Genomic DNA, 22916 nt, shown 5'->3' with positions numbered 1-22916 from the left:
TTGATGGAGAGTCAGGGTCATGCTGCCACCCCCTCCTGAGTAGCCGCAGCAGGGGGTTTCTCTCTTGCAGGGAAGGAGAGATGGCACGCAATTGTTGGCTGGGGAGTGGGAAGAGCAACTGGTAAACTGCCAAGACTCATTCTGATTATAAAGGTCACAAGCTTGGCTTCTCTCCTCCACCCCCAAACATTTTAGACCTTTATAATAAAATATATTGTATGTCCACATTGACCTGCATTATTTTTATTTTCTGTTGTCTTTTGCATTATCTGCAAATCCCAACAGAGGCTGCTCGCTTGGCCAGGCTTTATTGTTTTTAGAGGGTGCTGAGGAGACATTTCTGTTGCTGGCTGCCTGCTTCTTGCGGACAGCTAGCGAGGCACATGCTTTTCTGGGATAAAACGTGGCTGCTGATATTTTATTTTGGCTGCAACACAGGAGTCCTCTTGGGTAATAAGGAGCATATATTCTGCAAAAAAGCAGTAACATACCTATGGGGGATCCTTTCAGATTAAGCTCCTGGGCTCAACTGTGGTATAAAAGCCACTTGTCTCAGGGCCTGATTTGGCCTCCTGACCGTCTCCAGCTCTTGGGAATTGGCTAGTTCCTTCCAAGGCTGGATTTGGGTGCCATGGGAAATGATGCATCTGGTGGGAGTTGGGGCGCAGTGTGATGATGATGTTCTCCAGGGTTCCCTATTCCCACCAGCTGCCGCCAATGAGTGAACTAAAGAAACTTGGAGCTCTGCAATGCCACACATCTGGCTTTCCTAGACCAAGGATGGGGAACCTTTGGCCCTCCAGATATTGCTGGACTATAACTCCCATTATTCTCGATTGGTATGGGGCATTATGTGTTAGTACCAACACTTTTAACTTGGCCTTGTAGCAGATTGGCAGCCATTGCAAATTCTGCAAGCAAAGTGTTATATGCTATCAGTAGTCCCGCCCCCCCCCCCGCCCCCGCAAGTAGCCAAGCCGCCATGTTCTGCAGCTGCTGCTGCTTCTGGACCAACCCCAGGGGTCGCCCTACTGGCTGGGATTGATGGAAGGCCAAAGGTTCCCCACCCCCATCCTAGGCAATAGTAGGGAGGTTGGCAGAGAGATGTGGGGCAGCCTCTTTCAAGAGCAGCTGCATGTCTTCCATAATGCCTAGTTCATCCAACAATGCCTTTTGTTGGGCATGCTCTACAATGCTGGAGCTTGGCTCAGTAGACCCTGATGCAGCCAGAGTTTCCAAGATGTCAGAAAGAGGTAAGTAGACAGGCAGACCATTGCTTGTGTCTGATCCCCTTGTCCTTTCTCTCCTTCCAACCCCAAAGGGTAATGCCCAGGTATCATTGCAGCTCGACTGTGCGCAGCCCTTGGAAAGTTCCTTTGGCCTTCAACTCTTTCCCCCTCCTTTTAGCATCCATGCTCAGGCAAAAAAATCCAAGCAGGCTTGGGAGGGCTGTCTCTGTGTGCTTGGTGTAACTATTGTTCCAGCTATTAATAGCACCAGTCTGGCTTCCTTCTCACATAACACTGAGCCATGGATTGTCCAATCATTGGGGTTTTGTTTTTTAAAAAAACAAGCAAGCAAGCAAGCAAACAAACAAACAAACAAACAAACAAACAAGGTGTTGTCTCATAAGAAGGAAAAAAGCTATGGTTTGTTTCTCAAAATTTGGTTTACCAGCTTCTGTTGCCTCCTATTTCTGTAGCTTGGTGAGCATCTGGGGTGGGGTGGCCAAATGATCCATGGTGCAGGAAGGTTGTTGGGGTTAGGTCTCACATCAAACCTTAGCTCAAAGAACCCTGGTTCATAAACCAACAAGAAACTCTGGCTTCATTTCATGATTTGTTGTTGGAAAACAAACCATGTTTAGTCACAGAATCATAGAATTGTAGAGCTGGAAAGGACCAAGAGGATCGTCTAGTTGAACCCCGAGCAGTGCAGGAATCTTCTGCCCAATGTGGGGCTCAAACCTACAACCCTGAGATTAAGAGTCTCATGCTCTTACCAACTGAGCTATCCCAGTCAGCTGCGCTGCATTCACACATTCAAGCACATCATAGTTAAACTAAACAAACCATGGTTTAGTGTAATGCGTGAACCAGGCTATTGTACTGAGGAGGACAGCTGGACCAGAATCCCTTCTATCACAATTGGAATAATGTGAGGGCTGAGTGAACTGAACTTTCTTAATAATCTGCGACTGATGAATTGGCTGTAATTGTGGGGTGGGGGGAAATGACTTGATCTGTTCTTTCTCAAAATTTAACCTGCCAGTGAATCCTAGCCAGAATTTCAAATTGACACACTATACATTGGAACAGACAGGTTCACAATAGCTTAGGAAAGGCTCTACACTTGACGAAAATCATATGGGCTAGAAACTTAAAGGTGAGAGTTGCTTCAAAACCAACTGTTTTGCATGTGACTCACCCCAACCAGAATTAGTATGTGTCACATTTGTGTAAATCATTGCATCTGTGGGTGCTAGGGAATTTTAACCAATTGTGCAAGTAGTGATGAAGAGTTAGACCAGGGTGGGCAACCTCTTGCTCTCCAGATGTGGGGCTCAATTTCCTATCATCGCTGAACATGGAGGCTGGGTCTGTTGGGAGCTGGAGAGACCACAGCAGGTTCCCCAGCCTTAATGGCAGACTCTGTGAGCACAGCAAGGCCACATGCAAGTGCTCACACTTTTCTCTCTTCCCTTTTCAAAATCCCACAGCAGCAGCTGGAGGAGGAAGCAGCAAAGCCACTGGAGCCAGAGAAGCCCATCTCCCCTCCGCCTATTGAGTCCAAGCATCGCAGCCTGGTCCAAATAATCTATGATGAGAATCGGGTAAGTCCTGAGGTGCTTGATGCTTTGGGGGGAAATTCTCTGCTCAGGCAACCCAGAGCTGGCCCCTTGAATGGGTCACGGTTATCCAAATTGTGCCCTTCTGTAAGATTTCTCTTTATCTTGCATAATTTATTCTGTAGCGTTTACTGTTTTGCACAGTTTGTTCCTCACTTGGCTATCTCTGGGAGTGGGGCACAGGCCTGGATGGCTTATCTGCCCCTCATCACAGGAAACCGCAGTCCTTTATTTCGCTGCCAACCCATCTAGTGTGTCTGGCACCTCTCTTCTCTCCTCTCCCCCTTGGGCTCTCCAACTTGCTAAAAGCAGGTCTCTCTTAATGCTAGCCTTGCAGGGCATTGCAGAGCAGCAGCAGCAGCAGCACCAGCACCAGCACTTCCCCTGGAGACTGGCTGCTTTTTCACCCGCCCACAAAGACTGCGGTGTTTTCTCTCTCAGATGCAAGTGAGCCTTTGAGCAACCGCCTGCGAGCTTCCTTTTTTGAGAGCTGACCTCATCGTTTCTCTCTGTCTTTTCCTCGTCAGCGCTCTCTTTCTCGCTGGAGAGGGAGAGTTCATGTAAGGACACCCACTGCAGCGTTTTCCCTTTCACGGCTTGTGCTGCATCAAGAAAAGGCAAAGCCTCTCTCTTGAAAGGATCAATTAAGGCGCAGCATCCTGGTTTTCTGGATCCTTTAAGGTCTCCCCCTTCCCCAAATCCTCTGGTGGAGAGGTAGGCCGGGAGAGGGTGACAGTTGGCAGCAGAGAAGCTCCAAGTGTCTCTTTCCAGGCCTTATTGCCTGCTGGCTTTTAAAAAATGCTTTAAAAAAAAGGGGGGAAAGAAAAAACCCAGTGTGATGCAGCAATGTCTATTGGCTCTTGGGACTGTGTCTGTAAAAATCAATAAGATTAAATTTTAATTCCTTCTCTGTCTCAGCACTTGTATCTCTGAAAGGGCATAGCTGCCTGTCTAATACACACAACACTATGCTAAAAAATTGAGAGTTGAAGTATTTTCTCCCCCACCCCAAGTAGTGAGTTCCTCCCCACCTCTAAAGAAGAATGGCTGTACTGTAAGTGTTGAATTCATTTTACTGGTAAATCTTATGAACACCCCCCTGCAATTGTATAAGCAAATTCATGGAGGTTTCGTCTGTGGGTGGCTATTAGCTACCAGTGGTTAATGATTATTTATTTCATTTATGAATTGGTTCCCGTGAGGCACCCTGAAGCAATTTACAATATAAAAACACATATAAAGCAGTTACATGTATAAAAACAGTTAAAACAATTGCAGATTGTGTGTGTTGGTGTGTGTAGGTGTAGCTTCTGGATCTGAAGGTTGTGCCAAAGACTTCATGGACAAAGTGTGTTTTCAGGAGACATTGGACATAAGAGTAATTGTTTTTATCATTTATGAATCAATTAAATCCAATTGCCAGCTGTTTATAAATAATCATATGAGTTTTTAAATGCAATAACCCAACCTGATGTCCTATGCACAGCTGCTGAAGAGTAAGCCCCAGTAGAGTGGGGCCTTACTCCCTTGGGAAGTGGGACTGCAATTGCAACCCAAATTTCTGTGAGTTTACAAGTAAAAAAAATGGCATCGTTCTAAATATTTTAAAACCACCTTACTTTTGTTTTTAGATGATGCATATGTTGGTAGACATGATGTTTTAATGTAGGGTTTTTTAATGTTGGTTTTAATGTATGTGTTTTTTTGCTTAAAATATTGTAAGTTGCTTTGAGCTGCTGTGGGAAACAAAGCAACTAATTCATCATCATCATCAGGGAACTTTCTTAGTTGATCCAAAGGTTTTGGGTTTTTGTTTTTTGTTTCCCCCCCCCAGTTCATTAGCCAAATAAACTAGTGGAAATATCCAGATAGAGTAATGAAGGAGTGTAAAATATGTTTCTAATTGCTGGTTAAAAAAAGTCCTTGGGGTAGAATTGGAGAAGGAAAGCAGTTTTGTTTTCCCATCAGGTTTATGATATTTCATTGCCAGACCATAGAGACCTCACTCTCAGAAACCCACTGAAAGGAAATGTTCTTCTTTTGCACTCTGCAGAGGAAATGTTAGCAGCAGTCTCCAGAGCCATCCCCAGCAACCCATTTCCTCCTTACTGAGTCATCTGCATCTCGCTCTGTTAGAAACACCCACCTCCCATAAGAAGAGAACCCTGCTGGATCTGACCAAAGGGCCATCTGGGAGAGTAGAAGCTGCCTTGTACAGAGTCGGACCATTTGCCCACCCAGCTCAGTGCTCTCTCTGCACTGAACGGCAGCAGCACTCTAGGGATTCAGGCAGAGGTTTCTCCTAGTCCTATGACCATGAGGCTATACCAACATTTTGCCAGCCCAATATGTGTGGCAGGTCACATTCTGAACCTTGTTTTCTTGGCTGGGCAGAAAGAGGGTGATTTAAAAGTGGGGGACATTGACACCAGTGGCTTGTCATGGCCAGATCACCTCCTGTTGAAGTTTGGGCTTTCAGCACCTTTTCGCCTCTTGCAGAGGAAGGGGACCTATTAGTATGGTCCGCCCCTGAAGGCTGATGGAGGATTTTCCAGCTGATATGGGTGGCACTCCTGTCGAAGCCCTAGCCAACTTCTGGAGTGTCCGAATGGCTTGGGCCATTGACACGATCACCTCTTAGCTCCCTACCCACCTTTGTGGATCTCTCTTGGCTCCAGAGCTTAGGGTGAGGAAACAAGCTGGGAAACCGCTTGGACACAAGTGGAGGAAGATCTGGCTGAATGCAACCAAACACTGGTGAGGGCTCATCATTGAGCCTTCCTAGTGGCAGTGAAGGCAGCAAAGAAGGCATACTTTGCTACCTCCATTGCATCCTAATTGTGCCATCCAGCAGAGCTTTTCTGAGTAGTGAAGGGCCTTTCATAGTCTGGCCTGAAAGAGGCGGCAGACCCAATGGTAGCTCGCTGTGACTTCTTGCAAAGCATTTTGAGGATAAAATTGCATGCATCCACCGTGATCTTGACTCCACTTTTGTATCAGATGAATATTGAAAGGTGCCCAAGCACTTTCCAGTCCTGTTGTGTTAGATGAGTTGGTAAGGCTTGAGGATGCAGACAAGGTGCTTGAATCAGTCAGGGCGACCACTTGTGCTCTGGACCCTTGTCCCCTTAGCGGATAAAGACGAGCAGGGAGGGGACAGCTGACCGGGCCAGGGAGGTGATCAATGCCTCCTTGTGAGAGGGGCGGTCCCTGACTGCTTGATGGAGGCAGTGGTAAAACCTCTCCTCAAGAAACCCTCCCTGGATTTGAAAAATCTTAAGTAACGAACAGCCAGTTGCCATTCTCTCCTTCCTGGGCAAGGTTCTTGAATGGATGGTTGCAGGGAAATTTCTGAACCCAGAAAGTGCTTGGACACAGAGCACCAGGAAAGAGCCGAGGAAAGATGAGTGTGGATCACCCTTACAGTCAGCTTGTGGGATTTTTCTTTTTGCATGGAGGGAGCAGTTTTTGTGTTCCTTTCTGTTCTCTCCATTTAGACAAAACTTCCATTTTTTGAAAGGAAGCCTTCGTTCCTCTAAGGTAAAGGTAAAGGGACCCCTGACCATTAGGTCCGGTCGTGACTGACTCTGGGGTTGCGGCGCTCATCTCACTTTATTTAAAATGCATCTCTGGGTTATTTGTGGGGCATAGGAATTTGTTCATATTTCCCCCCAAAAAATATAGTCCGGCCCCCCACAAGGTCTGAGGGACAGTGGACCGGCCCCCTGCTGAAAAAGTTTGCTGACCCCTGCTCTTGCCTTTGCCTTTCAACTTCCTTTTTAACAATCCCTTCATTTGGGGAGAGTTTCCTCTTTTGAAGGCAAAGGTGGCCATGCTGGATATTCTTGGCTTTTGGTCATTTACATGTATATTTAGTTTAAAATTTGATGTCTTGCATCTGGTCCTGGGCGCCACCAAAGACGCGTTCCAGGGTTGCCGCCCTTCTTTTTTGTGACTGAATATGGATAGTTGAAGTCACCCATAAATACAAGTATTGCATTCTTTCCCAGCCTTGAGTCTTTGCCAGCCGTTACTGAGAATTGAACTGGGGACTGCATGCACGCACAGCCTGTGCTCTTCCACTGAGCTATGGCACTTCCCCAGTTGGAGGAATAGGAGGGAGGCCTGTTTTCCCAGCAAGGCTCGCTCTCTGTGTTTCCTGCCTCCATCCATGCGAGAAAGCTGGATCCTGAATGGAAATGCTTATGCCTTGTTCCGAGGCGCGGTGGAGCTGAGCAATGCTATAAATAAAATCCAGAGCATGGTTCGGCAGCCGTCTCTCTGGAATGGTGACTGGACTTATTCCAGGAAAAACACCTCCCTCTTTCACTCAAAATAACTCCAGTTTCCTCATCTCTTCCCACTCGACTCGCAAAAGCCTAAGCCCCCTCTGACAACCACTGAAGCACATGAGTGACTCACAGGGCAATCCTAAACATCCTTTTTCAGGAGTAAGGCCTGATCGTTCAGTGAAGCTTGCTCCCCTCACAAGTATGTCTAGATTGTAGCCTCAAGGAACTAGATCGCTTGCAGTGCCTCGTAGGCGAGTTATGTCATTTCCCAAGATGTTCTTGGATTTTATCTGTAGGTACACTCTGTCTCTCCTCTCCCTTTTAGTTACTGAAATATTTTTACCTTGCCTTTTGACCCAGCAGGCCTGCAGAGGAATTTATAATCTGGTGAAGGGAAGGGGGAAGTTAAAGCATCACAGTAAAACAGCGCAGTTCATTAAAGCAGCCCAGAGGAAGCCAACACTTCATAGGCCAAAGCTGGAGAGCCACACTAGTCATCTGGGATGCAGTGGAACAGCTGCCTTGCATGCAGAAGGTCCCAGTTTCAGTCCCTGGCATCTCCAGGCGGTGTAATAATACTTGCTACTAGTCTTATTTGGCTGCTTTTTTCCAGAAAGGTTAACTCAAAGCAGCTTACAAAAACAAGAATTAAACATCCTAAAATGCACATCAATATATCCAGGAAATCCAACTCAACACACCCTACTGAAAAATAAGCAGAAAATTGAGGTCTAATAAAAATTAAAAATTAAAAAAAAGAAAAAAGAAAGAAAATTGAGGTCTAAAGGACCTGGGTGCATAATCCCGCCCCCCGGTGCCTAATAATTAACAATAATAATTTTCTTATTTATACCTGCCCATTTGGCTGGGTTGCCCCAGCCTAGAAACAGAGAGTGATGGCTCCAGGCATACGTCCCTGGGAAGATCATTCTTCAAATGGGAAAGCACTGAGAAAGCAGTGCAGCGCAGCTAGAGGGCACCAGGTTGGGAAGTGCTGGTGTAGACAGTGCTAAGCTAGATGGGCCAGTGGTCCAGCTTAGTCCAAGGCAGCTTCCTGCGTTCTGACAGGAGCCAGCCAGATGCCTTTGGAAGCCCGCAAGTTGAGCATGAAGGCAACGGACCTCCCCTTTTGTTTGCCCCCACTGTTTGAAATTAATAGCAGATATCTCAGATGGGAGTCCTATTTTTTTCACTGTACAGTGGAAATCATAGTGGAACTCGTAGGACTGAAGAAGGAAGGTTGCGACTTGCACATTAGAAGTGCAACGGTGTGTTTCAGGGTACACCCACACCATACATTCAAAGCACATCCAGCACACATATAAAGGACATGGCTTCCTTCAAGGAATCTTGGGAGCTGTAGTTTGTTAAGGGTGCTAAGAAATGCAGCGCTGTTGGGGGAAACTGCATTTCCCACAAGCCTTGTGGGGAAGCCACATGCTTCAAATGTGCTTTGGATGTATGGTGTGGGTCTGCCCTGTTTGTGGGGTTGAAACCTGGATATATTGGGTGGGAAAATACCAGGTCTTGTTAAACCCTTAGCAGAGGGGTTTCCCACAGTTACTCCCCGCAGTAATCCTGCATGGGAAGGTTGAATCGAGATCCCCACAATTTGGCCCAGGCCGTTCAAGCACTGAGCTCCCTGCTTAAGGGGGGGTTTGAAACTAGATTTGACACCCACTACATCATCGCCCTGGTAAAAGAATAAAAGGCAACAGAATACGTTGCGTGCTGTCCTGATTTCCAGGAACTCTGTGTTCCAAAAAGCTCCTCCTGGGAGTAATCTGACTAGCTCCTTAAATAATCAAATGTTTTAAGAAGACCTTTCAGAGCAAATCCTACTGGGGTGTAGCACGCAGAAGCCCCTTGGGACAGTGAAAGAGCTACGAGCATTGAGACTGCAGCTCATTAGATCATTCATGTCGCTCTGTCGTTTTTCCAGGCTGCCTCACTGGCCACATGGGAGGTTACTTTAGCCAGATGGGCGGGATATAAATAATAAATTATTATTATTATTATTATTATTATTATTATTATTATTATTATTTCTTACTTTTTTGGTTCTGAAATGCTTTTTCAGGAAGGCTCTCTGAAGGTTTTAAGCACAGTGAGTTGGCAACTTCAGTACACCAAACTTTGATGCCCGTATCTTTAAGTGGCCCAGTGTGATATTGTACTGATCCGTAGGAATGCAATAAGCTGCCTTATGCTGAGCCCGGCCATTAGTCGACTTGGCTCAGCATGTTGTCCACACTGGCTGGCAGCAGCTCCCCACCATTTCAGTCTGGGGGTCTTTCCCAGCCCCACCTGGAGATGCTGGGGGCTAAACTTGGGGCCTTCTGCATGCAAAGCAGGTGCTCTACCCTTGAGCTATGGCCCTGGGCTAGAGGCAGCAGCATCCAGCTATTTGGCCTTCTGCATGATGGAGCAGTCAATGTCACCATCAAATTTATGCCTCCCTGGTATCTATTACTCAGTGACAGTAATGCCAGTGACCCTGCAAGGTGTCTGAATGTGCAGTGATATTTCTGTCAGTGTTTGGTTGTAGTAATGAAACTGTAGCGCCAGTAAGGAAGGGATAGAACAGTGTGATTCATTTATTCTGCTAGGACTCGCAGGTTTGGGAGAGTCTGGCTGTGGGATGAATTTTATGGACAGATCAACACTACTTCCTGTCTTGCTGAATTTAACAGGAAGTCTCCATTGCTATGCATTGTGTCCTACAAGAAGGTCTCCATGCCTGGGAGAGTTGGGCAGGGGAATTTTCTGAAGAATGTCCCTTTTGCTTTACTGTTAGCAGGAATTTGCCTGCTACTTATTCTATGGACTAAAGATATTTTACTCTGATGCCAAAGAGGCTGCACAGTGGAAATCAGACCACCGGAGGGAAGCTGTATATTTACATTCCAACTGTAGTGTTTATGTACAGATTGAATGGTAGAGGAAATATTTGGACTAGCATTTCCAGAAATGAAAAAAATATATCACCGTCTCAGGGCCTGGTTTGAGGGCACATGACACATTCACTTTGCTGAACCTAAGCAGCTCTGGGTCTGTTCAGTGCCCGAATGATAGACCACCTAGGGACCCCAGTATTTGCCACTTTGAATTTCATAATTGAAGAAAATGAGGGTATAAATGCAATAAATGAACAAGTAATTCATTAATGTTGTAGTATAGGTGACAATGCAGTTTGTCCTGTGGATCTTCAGTGTTCTAGGAAGAGAGGCCATTTTCAGATATTAAAGGGAGACAATTGATCATCTGTAAACACACACACATACACGGTCACACTTGAGTGTCACCAAGAAACAAGCCAGGCTAAAATATGCAGATGAAGAAATAGGGCCATGTAAATAGAAGCTCTTTTTTTGATAATGTCAAGTATCCCCCAGTGACTGAGATCAGTGGGCTTTAACTTCCACTTAGTGGTTCAACAGTGACAGATCCCCACCACATGTCCTGTGAACTGTAGTGTCCCACTCACAGAGCTATGATTCACAATAGTGCCCCAACAGGCTACAGTTCCCAAAATTCTTTGGGGGAAATCACATGCTTTAAATGTGCATTAGATGTGCTCTAGATGCATGGTGCAGATCTGCCCTGTGTCTCTAGGTGCACTTTGCATACCCTACTTTAAATTTGGTAGGCCTCCTAGGAGCCAGCCCCACTCATGGACATGCCCAAAGGCAAGTAAGCGGGGGTAAGATAGAGGTGTGTAAAATAATGCATGTCATACACAACATGGGTGGACTGACATTTTCCTCCCTCCGTCATAATACTAGAACTCAGGGACCTCTAGTGAGGCTGGATTTGGGAGATTGAGGACCCATAGAAGGAAAGACTTCTTCCATTCGCCCCCCAGGAGGCAGAGATAGCCACCAAGGTGGATTAGGGCTTATCCACACATACCTTTTGACCCACTCTTTCCAGGCAGAGGTCCGTACTTTAATGCTCAGTGTCTGAACATTTTTGGTTTCCCCCAGGATTTCCCTGCAAAAGCTCATGCTTTAAACCTGAATCGGAGCAAATGTCAACTCTTGATGTTTCTTCCGATTGACCTTTAAAGAAGTGCTTGTACACAGAGTTTTAAATTGAGGTCCGTGCTTGGAAAGAACGGAGGAAAGGTAAGTGTAGACAAGCTCTTAGATTAATTCATTGAGGATACAGCTATCTCTGGCTACTAGTCATGAAAACTGCCATATCAGGGGCACTATGCCTTTGAATACCAGTCAGTGAGAACTATAGCGAGTGGTTTTGTGCCCATGTCTTACTGGTTGGCTTCTCAGAGGCATCTTTGGTCTGATCTAGCACAGCTTTTGTGTGTTCTTATGTCCCGCATGTATGGAGCTTTCTCCCTGTGAGAGGTTTGACGGAGCTCTAAACAGGGATTGCACTTTAAAAATAGCAGAATATATTTTGGTTTGTAGACACATTTAATTTAGCAATTGCTTCCAAGGAGGATTGCAAGAGAACACACAGCAGTAATAAAATTGACACTCAAAATAATATCAGGTTGGCATTGTGGTGTATGTAAAACAATAACACAAAACTCCCTCCTCAACACAGTGCGAATGTGTTCCATATGACCTGCTGTTCGCAGTGTGTCACTGTATTCTGAATCGCCCTCTCTCTGGAAAGGAGACCTCAATGTGATGTAAGCAGAGCATAAATCTTACATGAATGTGCGCCCAGAAACAGTTGAAAGTGACTCACACTTGTCTCATTGAAATTAGTCATAGTAAACAGAAAGTCTGGCAGGGCTGATTGTCAGCTCGCAGATGAGATCCTGCCCTGCAAATCAATTTCATCTGACCTATTACCTAATTTTAATGAAGATGCACCAAAGATGTGCAAAGGCTGTTACAGATAAATACCACGGAAGACGTTTGGGAAAAATTAATGACACTGTCAGGCAGGATACTTTATTGCCCTTGTTGGATTCAAAAGTGACTAGCAAGTATTTGTTGCTAAGCTTACTGGTGTTGTAAGAAGTGTAGAAAAAAAATGAAGCCGAGTCTGTGCACGTTTGGTGGAGTTGTGATAAAGTTAGAACTCATGGGGAGAGAAAAATGAAAGGTAATGGAAGGTATGATTGGTTATTCCACACCTACAAATCCATTACAAGTTCTCTTGGACTGTTTGAAGGCAGATGCATGGCCAAAGTATTTTATTTTATAGTAGAAAAATCTGTGAAGAGGCAAACTTCGGAAGTAATGAACAGGAGTGGGTTAGCAAAACATGGTATGTTGAGGAAATGTCTAAACTCACAGAAATAGGATTTACTTAAAAGTATTATTATCATACTAGTACAGTGGTACCTCTGGTTAAGAACTTAATTTGTTCTGGGAGTCCGTTCTTAACCTGAAATTGTTCTTAACCTGAAGCACCACTTTAGCTAATGGGGCCTCCCGCTGCTTCGTGATTTCTGTTCTCATCCTGAAGCAAAGTTCTTAACCTGAGGGACTATTTCTGGGGTAGTGGAGTCTGTAACCTGAAGTATATATAACCCGAGGTACCATTGTATGTCAGATTAGGAGAACAGGGACAAAGGCAGGAACAGTTTTAAGATTTGCCACCCCCCCGTCATTGGTTAAATGAAGCAAAAGCCTGATTTTAGAGTTATTTGTGTCTTTTTACTGTTGAAATAGCAAGGGAAAAATGTGATATGAAACTGATATATCTTATCTATGGAATGCAGGGGAGTTGTATCATAAATAGTAAATTTTGGTATGTATTACACGCTTGTATGTGAGGTGTGTGTGAATGGTTTTGTCCACAGTTTCATTTGTCAGGGAAAAAAAGCATAGTTTTCAGAAGCTGAGAGAGATGGAAACATCCAATCCAGCATTTTCGTTTTGTGTGTGTTTCTGCATATGCGCACGGGAGCCCTGAGCGGTGCCTGGGTGTAACCCTCCATAACCCTGAAGCCTTCCTTGCTGGTTATCCTGCCTTTTGCAACCAACTGTGAAGAGTCTTGTCAGGTCACAAAATGAGCTCCAGGCTTCTGGGCTGCTCTCTGGGGAGCAGAGATGTGCACAAGGAAAAGAGCTTCCTTTCCCTCCTGGAATTAGATCAATTTAAAACCCTATCACTCAGATGTGGTTTGACTAGGCTTGCGCTCACACTTCCCTTTTCTGGCAGTGACTCACCCCCTCAGCCTCCCTGTGGCTCCTTTGAAAGTCAGCCTGAAGTTGCAGACTCTGAAACAGGGTCTTTTGTGGGAGGTAATTCAAGAGCTGACCACTGGATGGCGTCACCGGCTGTGTAACGTGTCCAAGAGACGCTTCCATTGTGCAGAGGGGTTCAGCAAAGACTCTGAAATAAGCTCAGCAGTCACGGAATAGGAGGAGAAGGGCTCTTTTGTGAATCAGCAACTGGTTAAAGGATCAGGAAGGTCAGAGTAGGAATAAATGGATAGTTCTCCCAGTGGCAGAGGTGTATTAAGTATACTCTTCTCCAAGGATCAGTGTTGGACCCTATCCTCTTAACTTTCTCATAAACGATCTATCGTTAAAAATGTTTGTTTGAAATGCCTCCCTGTTTCTTTGTTGTAAGCCACTTCGAACATGTGAGGGAGAGAGAGAGAGAGAGAGTGTGTGTGTAAAAGTGGCACACAGATAAAATGAATGAATGAATGAATGTTAGGGGTAAGCAGTGAGGTAGCCAAGCTTGCTGATGATTCCAATTTTTTCAGGGTAGTTAGAATAGAAAAAGATGACAGGGAGACCAAAAGGCTGTCCCTAAAATGGAGGAACGGGCAACAAAATGGCAGATGCAGTTCAGCGTAAACAAGTGCAAAGTGATGCATGATGGGGCAAAAAGTATTGCATGTCACATGTACTTTCCTGGGGTTTGAACCTGGTGGTGAGTGACAATAAGAACAACAGCTTGGGGTTGACAAAGGGGTTGACCCAGTGTATGGCAGCCATGAAAAAAGGTGGATTCTGCGCTAGGGATCATTAGGAAAGGGTTCGGCCACAACATTGCATACAATTTGGGTCAACTTGCCTCGAACAGAATACTGCAGTGCTGGAAAGGATTCAGAAAAGGGCAACCAAATTATTCAGGGGGCTGAAGCAGCTGTCCTGCAACAAATGGCTGCAAGGTTTGAGGCTTTTTAGTTTAGAGAAAAGGTAAGAGGTGCATAAGATGAAGAAGGGTGTGGAGAAAGTGAACAGGTACCAGAACCGGGGGCCATCCAACACACCTGAATATTGGAAGATTTAGGACAGACAACAGAAAGTGCTTTACCATGCACTGCATTTCGCTCCCTCAGGATATGGTGATGGTCAGCCACCTGGAGGCTTTAAAAGAGGATCAGAACAGTTCATGGAGGATAATGGTCACTAGCCCAGTGGCTGTGCTCCCCATATCCTGGCAGACGAAAGATGCATCTGAATATCAGTTGCTGAGAGTCAGAAGTAGGAACCACAAGTATCCACTGGGACCCCACATATTATTGCAGTCAGGTCATAAGCATCTGACTGGCCACCGTGAGAACAGGATGCTGGACTCGATGGGTCTTTGGCCTGATCCATCAGGGCTCTCCTTATGTTCTTAGGGCTGATTCCCCATAGCTTAAACTTAGCTCCCTAGTGTTCAGCTCTGGCACCTGTTTTCAGAGCAAGGGCTCAGTTTCGAAACCTATAGGTGAGAGTGCCCCTGAGCAAGCCTAATTTGTTTATTTGCTTACTTACAAAAATATGTATATACCACTATTCATAAACATGTCATAGCAGTTTGAAACATACAATGAAACCATATAACAATAACAAATAAAATTGCTATAATGCTGCTGAACAACCAGAGTCCCCACATCTCCAGGGTCAAGGGGCAAAAGCATTTCTATAGTGGGTGTTTCCAGACAGACTAGAGACCCAGCACCTCTTTTTCAAGGAAGAGTCTGAGATCTTTGCCCTCTCAACCATCCTGCTGCATGCTGCCCTTGCCACCTGCAGAGTTAAACTTCCCCACTTGAACCATCTTTTGAGGTCACTTGTGCTAGCATGCAAGAAATGTGTGTTGCCAGCTGTGTATGCCTAGATGCTTGGCAGATCAGGAAGCCCAACTTTATCCTTTATGGTCAGTATTCTGCTCAAGTGGTTAGGCATGAGAGGACGATGATAATGAGAACAGAATAATATTTAGTATTTTAGCCTATTGATAGCAAGTAGTCAAGATGGTTGTATGGCAGAGGCAAGCAGATCTATTTTGTTGTTGCTAGAACCGTGGAATCAGTGTTCGAAATTAACCAGGCACTAAATTAACCAGTGGGACGCGGGTGGCGCTGTGGGTTAAAGCCTCAGCGCCTAGGGCTTGCCGATCGAAAGGTCGGCAGTTCGAATCCCCGCGGCGGGGTGCGCTCCCATCGTTCGGTCCCAGCGCCTGCCAACCTAGCAGTTCGAAAGCACCCCCGGGTGCAAGTAGATAAATAGGGACCGCTTACTAGCGGGAAGGTAAACGGCGTTTCCGTGTGCTGCGCTGGCTCGCCAGATGCAGCTTGTCACGCTGGCCACGTGACCCGGAAGTGTCTCCGGACAGCGCTGGCCCCCGGCCTCTTGAGTGAGATGGGCGCACAACCCCAGAGTCTGTCAAGACTGGCCCGTACGGGCAGGGGTACCTTTACCTTTTAGGCTCATTTTGCACCTGGCTATTGGCCACTTGCGACCAAGTGAAGATGTCCAGGTGCCAGGATGGCACCAGACATCTCCACCATCTGGAGGTGCATGCCTGGGGATCATTACATCTTAACTGTTTCCACACATTAATACGGCATCCTGTAGAATTCTATCCATTCTATTTAATCTGCACAATTAAAATGAATTTCTGGAACCAAACTGCCCTTTCTGAGCAGGAGCAGTCACCATCAAGAAAAAGAGGTTAGAATAGTCCATATATGTGGTGTGGACTGTCCTTGGATCAAGTGACTTTTCTTTTTTAAGTTCTCAAAGTTCTTAACCTAGCTCAAGGTTGTTATCTGAACTAGCCAGATGTTTAACTGATAGTCCATCATTTGAAAAAGAAGACTTTAGAGCTGTTTTACCACAAAATGGAAACTAGACATTCTGTTTTGGTGACTGTAACCTTGGTTTAATGAGCCGTTTGGCACCTTGTTTATATATCTGAGTTTCTAACACCGCTTGGAATCCACCAACTTGAGCCAGGTCCAAGAGAGTGGCTCAGAATCTAGCAAGATACTCTTAGGCTAGATAGGTGCCATACATTTAAAGCACACTGTTCCCCTCAAAGAATCCTGAGAACTGTAGTTTTTTTAAGGGCGTTGGGAATTGTAGTTCTGTGAGAGGGGTAAACTACACTTCTCAGGATTCTTACAGTTTTCTGTGTGCTTTAAATGCATGGTGTGCATTTGACCTTAGAATTAAGGAGCATTGTGCCTCTGAGCATTCTTGCTTCCACTACCAGTACGTGAAAAATCCGCCTACTGAGCTTTTGCCTTTCTAAATTTAGAAAAGAGGAGGAAAGCTGCTTTGTTGCTGTTGCTAAACAGTTGGGAGCCAGAATCTTTGCTGGTCAACTGCCTATCAGCCCAGATCTATCAGTAGATCTTTATCTACTCTCTGTCCATCCTTGCATATGAATCTCTTAAAGAGAGATCTAATTGGAGATCTGGTTTGAGATCTAATTGGAACCCAGCATCCTGCATGAAATAAGAACTGTTGCAAATTAGGAAAAAAGCAAGTTCCTGCAAGATTATTGAATGGCCCCCCACCCCTGTTAGCAGGTTCTCCCTCCTCCTTACTGACTTCCAGACAGGGTTGCAAAGGTTGTCTCTTGCTTTAATTTTGCTCCCTACTTCTCTTGGACCTTTCTCACATTGCTCTCTTCTCCTGCCTGTTTTTATTGGTTACTGCAGGGTTATTCTGCCCTGACCCCACCCCAATGTTACTGGGCTACAGCTCCCATCCTTCCCTCACCATTGGCCATGCTGGCCGGGGCTGATGGAAGTTGGGGGTCTTAGCAACATCTAAGGGCCACATGTTCCCTGCTGTTGGATTATTACAAGTCACTTAAACTATGGCAATACAGTTAAGTACCGTAAGTAAAATGAAAGAACAATCTGGTTGAATGCTTTGGGAAGGCAGGATGCTGGACTAGATGGAACTTTTTGTCCTGATCCATTAGGCCTCTTCCTACAATATTTTATTTATATCACGCCTTAGAGTGCACATGCATTATCTCAAAAGTTCATACAACAGCCTTGTAAGGTAGTCCAGAAATGTTACTCCCATACTGCAGATAGTCAGGGTTTGTTTAAGGCCATCTAATGACTTTTATGATACAGGTGGGATTTGAACCGGGACTTCTTGGTTCAGAGCTCCTTCTCTTGACTGATTTGTCACACTCTTGCTTGCAACGTGGTTATTTTCTACATCCCGCAAAGGGCCAGAAACTTTCAGGTCTTAATCCCCCCCCCCCAATAAGATCTCTTCATCCATCTTTGTGATGATTAATCCAGAGTAACTTCTTTTTCTACTTTCTTCGTTGTTCTTTTTATATTTTTTTCCTGTATTGTAAATCTCTGAGGATTGTTGGTTCAGAACTATGGTTTGTCCTTATGAGACCCTACTGCCCATTCTCCTTTACATCGCCTTCTAATGTGCGGCAAATAATAGCTTACTGTTTCATCCAGATATAGCAAACTGTGGTCTGCTCAAAACTTAAATTTTCTATATTTGACAGCCTATAGTTTGCCACAAATTAAAAAGTAGACCCCCCCCCCGCACTCCACATGGGCAAGAGAGGTGTGTTTGAGTCCAATACATTATCCAGTTCATTTGCATATGACAAAACAATGGTTTATGTCTGAATGCCACAGAAAGCCATAATTTGCATGGTGAAAATTAGCTTCAGAGGTACGCTGGCTTGTGTGTGCCCTTTTCCTCCTCTAGTGCGATTGTGATGAGGTCTTATAAAACCCTTCTTACAGTCCGCAAACTTTTTAATCTAAACTATGGTTTGTTTGAAACAAGCCAACTTCAAACCATGGGTTATGAAGCTTGCTTGTTTAAACAAACCATTAACCACAGCTTAAGAGTTTGAGCCCTACATTAAATGGTTCCTAATTGAAATCAGCAGTGAAAACTTCCAAATGTTCCATGTCTATGCTGGAGGAGGAATAGGAAGCAGGAAATGTCCAGGCTCTTGTCACACTAAACTGCAGTATGGTTGAAACACAAACGTCTTTTTATTAATTGCACAGTGCCTAGTTTTTAATTTGGATGCTAACTAATTGGGAGATATTTATAATGAGATTATTACAAACTACATTCCCATGGTTGCATACTCAAAACTGCCAATGCTGATAAGAACTTCCTGTTAACAAGCATGGTCAAGGAATAATATCCACTCCTTTTGGTGCCATGCACTGGGAAGCTGAAAGGCTGTTAGGCGAGAGCAAGTTTTCCTCAAATGATCTTGATGATGCATCCTCAGAGAGGGGGGAACCAACTTCCCTTGCTCAGGGTGTTGCTCCCGTAAGGTGCCTCAAACCCCACGCTCCATTTGTTGAAGGATTTGTCTCCAGGCCCGTCTGTTCCTGGACCTGCCCTCTTTGCTTTCGTTCCTCATTGGCTTTTAGGTAGCAGGTTTACCAGGCTGTTAGTAAGAATCACCAGGGAAAGCAGCCTGTGTGTTAGTGGAAAGGTCATCTTTTATTTAATCGCTTTGGTGCCGTGAGCCCGTGACTCTTCCAAGCCCTGTTCTGACATCTCCCCTCAAGAGCATGTGTGCCCGTTTTGTGTATATTTCTGTGAGCACGAGGTAATCTAGTTTGGGGAGGAAAAGAGCAGGAAGATAAAGAGGAGAGGGAGGAGTGCTGGTGGGTGGGTCAGGGCAGATGACCCAAGGATGGTGGTGCTACTCTGATCACATCCTTTTGACAAGGCCAGTTCCTGGAAAAGGGGGCATGGCAAAGCAGACCCTCCCCTCTCTCCCACAACGTCTCCACTCTTGGATAGCCACTGAAGTGATTGCACAGTACCCAGACAATTTGAAAGTGAAAGAGAATTTGTTTGTCGCAGCGAGAGAGAAAAAGGCTTTTTGATGTGTGCGTGTCTTGTGCTAGATTGCCAGTAAGACACCACAAGCGGAGTATATCCTTTTCCCCGTCCCATGGTTCATTTTTGCAGCTGAGACCTTGAAGCATACGTGAGAGGTTTCTCCTGTGTGTGTCTCTTGTTTGGGTTTTTCAGCTTGGCAGCCGTTCAAACCCTTCCCAGTCTGTGACATTGCAGTGTGTGTGGGAGGGCGCTCTCTCTCTCTCTCTCTCTCTCTCTCTCTCTCTCTCTCTCTCTCTCTCCTCTTTGCGCTTTTAACCTTTCTCCTCTTGCCTTGGGGAAGGGTGGGGAGGGAAATGAGGTTAAATTTGTAGGCCCTTTGCCTTTGAGGGAAAATTTGAGGGAGGGGGGAAGCAAGTGAAACCTGCAAGTGTGGGACTCCAGTTGTTAAGTCATTTAGCATTCTCCTATTTTCCTTTTCACTGTTGCAGAAAAAAGCAGAAGCAGCACACAGAATTCTGGAAGGGCTGGGACCTCAGGTGGAGTTGGTAAGTCTGTCTCTGATTTTAACAAATATACATACAGTGTTTTTCTCTCTCCCTACAGCCGCCCCCACCTACCCTGTATACTTCCCTTCTCTCCCCCCCCCCCACTTGCCATCCTTGGAGTTTTGGAGGGTAGCCAAATAGTTGAGAAGGAGGTAGACTGACTCCAGCACCTGCATGATGGCGAGATCTGCAAGGAAGCCTCCCTCTGATTTCAAAATGGCCTGCTGGCCTGATTCTGGTGCAGGAAGCTTAGCAGACAGGGCCAGTGGGCTGAGAACACCTGCCTGGTGACAACAGCATGTAGAGGAACCTGCCTTACATTGGCCCATTCACTCCAGTATGGTCTGCACTGGCATGACTTATTTTTGAGAAACCCATGTTGGGTATTAGTAATCACAGTGCTCACAGACCGACTGTTGAACTATCTGTTCTAGGACCTTCCCTGGTATCGATGTTAAGCTTACCAGTTAGTATTTACCTGGGTCTTCCTTTTCCTTCCCCCCCTTTTTGAAGATGGGGACAACATTTGCTTGCTTCCAGTCTGTAGGGACCTTGACTGTTATCCAAGAACAGCAAGCTCCTTTAGTACCCTTGGATTCAGCTCATCAGACCCTGGAGATTCAAATTCATCTAAAGTAGCTAGGTGTTCCCTTACTACCTCTTTGCCTATCTTGGGCTGCAGCTCCCTCCTTACATCATTTATTCTGTTATCACCAGGTTGGACATTGCTTTCCTTTTAGGTGAAGACAGAAGCAAAGTAGGTGTTGAGTAGTTCCACCTTTTCTCTGTCCCCTAACAGCATTTCTCTGTCTTCCCCACGCAGGGGATCTACCATTTGCTTGTTCTTCCTCTTATTTCGGATGTAGCCAAAGAAACCTTCATTCATAAAGCTCATTATGAGCTTTAGCCAGCCTGACTTTCCCCATGCAACTGTTGGCTACTCGTGTGTACTCCTCCTTTATGATTTCCCCTTTCTTCCATTTCTTATACATGCCCTTCTTAACTCTCAGCTCATCTGTAAGCTCCTTATGCAGCCGCGCCAGTTTCCTTAGATGCCCCCCACTTTTCTTACTTTTGGAATTGTCTGTATTTGAGCCTTCAGCATTTCTCCTTTTAGAAACTCCCATCCTTCTTAGACTCCCTTCTCATTGAGTGTTTCTGATGACGGGATCACACTCAGTAGTTCCTTCAGCTTTTCGAAATTGACCTTTTTAAAGTCCAGAGTGTGTATCCAACTACGCTCAGTTTTCCCTTGCCTCTGTATCCTGAAACCCAGGAAAACATGATCCCTTCTTCCCAAGTTTCTGAATGCTTCCACTTCATCAGTAAGTTCCTCCCTATTGGTGAGGACCAGGTCCAAGATAGATGATCCCCTTGTTGGTTCTTCCACCTTCTGGGAAATGAAATTGTCAGCGAGGCAATGGAGGAATTTGTCAGACCTTAACACTCTTGGCAGAGTTTGAGTCCCAACAGATATCGGGGAAGTTGAAGTCCCCTATGACTTTCTCTCTTTTTTAATGTTTGGTAATCTGCTCTAGGAAGGCATCATCCAAGTCTTCAGTCTGGCTTGGCGGTCTATAGCAGACACCCACAGGAAGGTCACTGTTGTTTCTCTCTCCTCAATTTTTACCCATATACTCTCAGTCTGCTTTTCATGCTCCGTGTCATGGATTTCTTCACAAGTGTACACATCCTTTATATATAATGCTGCTCCTCCTCCCTTCCTGTTTGGTCTATTCCTTTTGAACAGGTTATACCCCTCAATTCCTACATGAAATTTGTTAAATTTAGCCTGCCCAGTGGCTGCAGGAAGCAGCTGGATGTAAATTGCACAGTGAATTGTGGAAAGGGCTCCTTTTGGTCTTTGGCTGCTGCCTTTCATGTCCGGTCGTGACACTCTGGTTGCTGTCTGTGGTTACTAGGCAGCTGTGATGATGCCTTTGGGCTGCAGTACGTAAGCGACTTGTACTGTGGCTTATCACCCTGCCTATGAATGAAAGCCACCTGGAGTGCACCTTCAGAAATGGTATGAGGGTGATGGTGGATGTCACTGTGGTCTTTCAGAGTTTTTTTAAAATAAAAAAATAGGCTAGTCTCTTTGGAGCAATTAAATCATTTCAAGTACAGTGGTGCCTCGCAAGACGAAATTAATCCGTTCTGCGAGTCTCTTCGTCTTGCGGTTTTTTCGTCTTGCGAAGCACGGCTATTAGCGGCTTAGCGGCTATTAATGGCTTAGCGGCTTTAAGAAAAAGGAAACAAACTCGCAAGAACTCGCAAGACATTTCGTCTTGCGAAGCAAGCCCATAGGGAAATTCGTCTTGCGGAACGACTCAAAAAACGGAAAACCCTTTCGTCTAGCGAGTTTTTCGTCTTGCGAGGCATTCGTCTTGCGGGGCACCACTGTAAAAAAATCTTTCCCAACCCCCTTCCCCGCTGTGGGCCTCCCATCCTTTCAAAATTAAACACTACTGATGTCTTCTGTTGATTTGCTGGTGGGCCTCCTCTCCCTGACTGCATTCACATCCAGGCGGTGCTCTTTTACCATTTGACAGCCAAGGCTTCCCCCAAAGAAATCCTGGGAACTGTAGTTCGTTAAGGGTGTTGTCAATTGCACCTCTTGGAGGCGGTTTCCTAACTACTCTCAGCTCCCTTAACGAACTACAGTTCCCAGGATTCTTGGGTGGGGGGGGTGGAGCCTTGACTTTTAAAATTTCCTGCTTGGCAGGGGGTTGGACTCGGATGGCCCTTGTGGTCTATTCCAACTCTATGATTCTATGAAAATGGTAAAAGGGTGCTTTCACTCTATAGTGTAGATGTGCCCCATTTTACAGTAGTCCATACAATGACAGCTATGTTAACATAGTGTGCTATTAGTTTCTGTTGGTTGGGTCTGTACATAAAGTCAAATACCCCACAAGGATCACACCCCTAGTACTTACATCTGTGGCTTTGTAGATTTGGCAGTTCAAGCGTGGAACATTGGTACTGGCAGTGTGGAACAGGCCCACTGGCAAATCTCAGTTTGTTTGTTTTTTTTTAAAGATTAAAGTGACTGTTTTGGTACTTAAGATTGTGGAGGGGAGAGTCTCAGCAGAATGTTCAGTGATTAGTGGGTGGGACCAGTGCTCATTATAACTCTTTGCCTCTCCTCTGTGATTGACAGAAGGTTAATTTGGATTCAAGTCACATCATATTTATAATTTCATTG

At 45.4% G+C, this 22916-nt stretch overlaps 1 protein-coding gene across 16 annotated transcripts in view; it reads left to right on the top strand.

Moving 5' to 3' along the window:
- Nucleotides 1-22916, top strand: part of NCOR2 (nuclear receptor corepressor 2) — a 355660-nt gene that overhangs the window by 137843 nt on the left and 194901 nt on the right. For all 16 annotated transcript variants that reach the window (XM_028709377.2, XM_028709372.2, XM_028709364.2 and 13 more), the window contains exons 6-7: nt 2720-2833; nt 19652-19708. In XM_028709377.2, the coding sequence (XP_028565210.2) occupies nt 2720-2833; nt 19652-19708 (171 nt within the window). The remainder of the gene's footprint in view (nt 1-2719; nt 2834-19651; nt 19709-22916) is intronic.

Source organism: Podarcis muralis, chromosome 16, assembly GCF_964188315.1.
Source record: "Podarcis muralis chromosome 16, rPodMur119.hap1.1, whole genome shotgun sequence".
Taxonomy (NCBI): Eukaryota; Metazoa; Chordata; class Lepidosauria; order Squamata; family Lacertidae; genus Podarcis; species Podarcis muralis.
Note: the sequence above shows the minus strand (reverse complement) of the source record. Positions and strands in the feature narration are given on the sequence as shown.